The 2,610-nt window shown below is 44.7% G+C and overlaps 1 protein-coding gene across 1 annotated transcript in view; it reads right to left on the reverse strand.

Annotated features, from left to right (window-relative positions):
* Positions 1 to 528: 528 nt before the first annotated feature.
* Positions 529 to 2,610, reverse strand: part of APOBEC1 (apolipoprotein B mRNA editing enzyme, catalytic polypeptide 1) — a 5,217-nt gene continuing 3,135 nt past the window's right edge. Inside the window, exons 3-4 of the mRNA XM_011952598.1 lie at positions 2,104 to 2,222; positions 529 to 821 (exon numbers count right to left, since the gene is read on the reverse strand). Coding sequence (XP_011807988.1) covers positions 672 to 821; positions 2,104 to 2,222 — 269 coding nt within the window. The 3' untranslated portion in view covers positions 529 to 671. The remainder of the gene's footprint in view (positions 822 to 2,103; positions 2,223 to 2,610) is intronic.

The raw sequence follows: 2,610 nt of genomic DNA on the forward strand, positions 1-2,610 counted from the left end.
AATCATGGCTGTCCTGTGTGACAAATAGAATACTGCAGAAGAAATAGGGTATGATTCCAAAATGAAGTCATCACAGTCACGGAAATTTCCACCTTGGTCTCTCTTAGATCACTTGCTCTGGGCCAGGTATGGTGGCTCACACCAGTAATCCCAGCACTTTGGGAGGCCAAGGCTGGTGGATCACTTGAGTCGAGGACTTTGAGACCAGCCTGGGCAACACGGCAAAACTCCATCTCTGCAGGAAATTTTTCAAAAGGTAACTTAACCTGTAGGAAGCCAACTGCCCTGTCTTGAGGTTATTTTAGCAACCCTGTGGAGAGGTCTATGTGGCAAGAAACCTTCTACCAGCCACTAGCACAAACTTGCCAGCCATCTGAGCCTGCCACCTGGGAAGAACATTCTCCCGCCTCAGTCAGGCCTTCAAATGACTGCAGTGCTCGCTGCCATCTTGACTGCAACCTCGTGGGGGACCTGAGACGGGAACACACAGATAAGCTGCTTCTAAATTCCTTACCCACAGAAACTGTGAGAAATAATACGTATTTATTGTTGGTTTAAGCTACAAAGTTTTGGGGTACCTTGTGAACATTTCTAGATTCTAAATGGCATTCACTCTTTAGTGGGTCATCATTGCTTGTTCTTGAATCAGTACGCACATAGAATCATTCTATTCATCTCCAAGTCACAGAAGGCTGTATCAGCCCTGTAGCTAAAAGGATGTGTGGTGGAATCGTTTGGTAATGGCAATTTTGAAGATGAAGTCTGAAAAATGTAAGATGATTTTGCCATCTTCTTGAAATCTTTAAACAGGGTGGAAGACTCTGGAATAAAAAAGGATTATATTTAATCCTTAGGATAGATATTTTAATTAATAGTATTTTCACCACAAACATTTTAAAATGTCAACTGGAAGACAATTGAACTTTTTTTTTTATTCCCCTAGGCAGGCTGTTGCTCTGGACTTACTGCATATTCACCCAGGCTGGAGTGCAGTGGTGCAGTCACAGCTCACTGCAGCCTCAACCTCCTAGGCTCAAACAATTCTCCCACCTCAGCCTCCCAAGTAGCTGGGACTACAGGCACGCACCACCACACCCAGCTAATTTTTGTGTGTTTTTGTTGAGATGTGGTTTCACCATGTTGCCCAGGCTGGTCTCCAACTGCTGGGCTCAAGCCATCCACCCGCCTCTGCCTCCCAAAGTGCTGGGATTACAAGCATGACCCACTGCACCCGGCCTGAACCACTTTCAGGAGAATCCAATGGAACACGTACATTCTCTTCAATAAGACTACGTGCACTAATAAGGGAAAGGAGAATATCTGAAATACAGTAGAGCCAATATGTGTTGTAGTAACAAGAACAATAATAATGATAAAGCCAGACATGATGACACATCCGTGTAGTTCTAGCTACCCAGGAGGCTGAGGTCAGAGGATTGCTTGAGGCTAGGAATTCGGAGTTTGAGACTGGTGTGCTGTGATGGTACCTGTTAATAGCCACTACACCCCAGCTTAGGCAACACAGCGAGACCCTGTGGTTTAGAAGACAATGCTAATAAAATAAGAATAAAGATGATAAAATGTAATTAATATGGGGACCACCCATATCTTAGATCTGTTGACCCAAATTCCCTTCTCCCACTTACTTCCCACAAACATACTCTTGTTCTTAGGCTTAGATGTTGTTTGTTTGTTTGCTTGTTTAGTTTGTTTGATAACTAATTCCTTTTTTTTCAGAGATGGGGTCTCACTATTTTGGCCAGGCCAGGCCTCCCAAAGTGCTTGGATTACAGACATGAGCCACTGTACCCAGCTGTTTTTTAGAAACAGGGTCTTGTTTTACCACGCAGGCTGGAGCGTATTGGCGTGATCATAGCTCACTGCAGCTTGCAACACCTAGACTCAAGCGTCCTGAGTAGCTGGGACTACAGGTGTGCACCACCATACCTGGCTGTGACATTTTCTTAAGAGGAGCTAGCTAGTTAAATAACTAAATCTCAATATAAACGTCAAAGAGAAGATATGAGTCAAAATTCTCAGGAAAGAACTTTGAAGAAGGATGCTTCTTTTGGCATCAGCATTTGTGTCTCTAAAGTAACTTACTAGAATTATGCAGTGCAGCTCCAGTGCATACAACATCATCCACAGAGGTGGATATCGTGGCCAGTGAGCTTCTTCCCCAGGTGGGTAGTTGACAAAATTCCTCCAGCAGTGATAATACTCTAAGGAAACACGAATCTTGGCTCATTCAACAAGCACAATGGTAAATTACTTAAGAAGATCCCCAACCTAGTTTACCATATAGAAAGCCTCTAGTCTCTGTTCTAGTTGCTGCTGGACATTAGACCCCCTAAAAAGAATAAAGCAGTTCATTTAAAGATGGCTGAGAGGCAAGACTAGAGAAAAGAGTTGTTGGCCGGGCATGGTGGCTCACGCCTGTAATCCCAGCACTTTGGGAGGCCGAAGTGGGTGGATCACAAGGTCAGGAGATTGGACCATCCTGGCTAACACGGTGAAACCCCGTCTCTACTAAAATATAAAAAATTAGCCGGGCGTGGTGGCGGGCGCCTGTAGTCCCAGCTACTCGGGAGGCTGAGGCAGGAGAATGGC

Source organism: Colobus angolensis, unplaced genomic scaffold (genome assembly GCF_000951035.1).
Source record: "Colobus angolensis palliatus isolate OR3802 unplaced genomic scaffold, Cang.pa_1.0 Scaffold11, whole genome shotgun sequence".
Lineage (NCBI taxonomy): Eukaryota > Metazoa > Chordata > Mammalia > Primates > Cercopithecidae > Colobus > Colobus angolensis.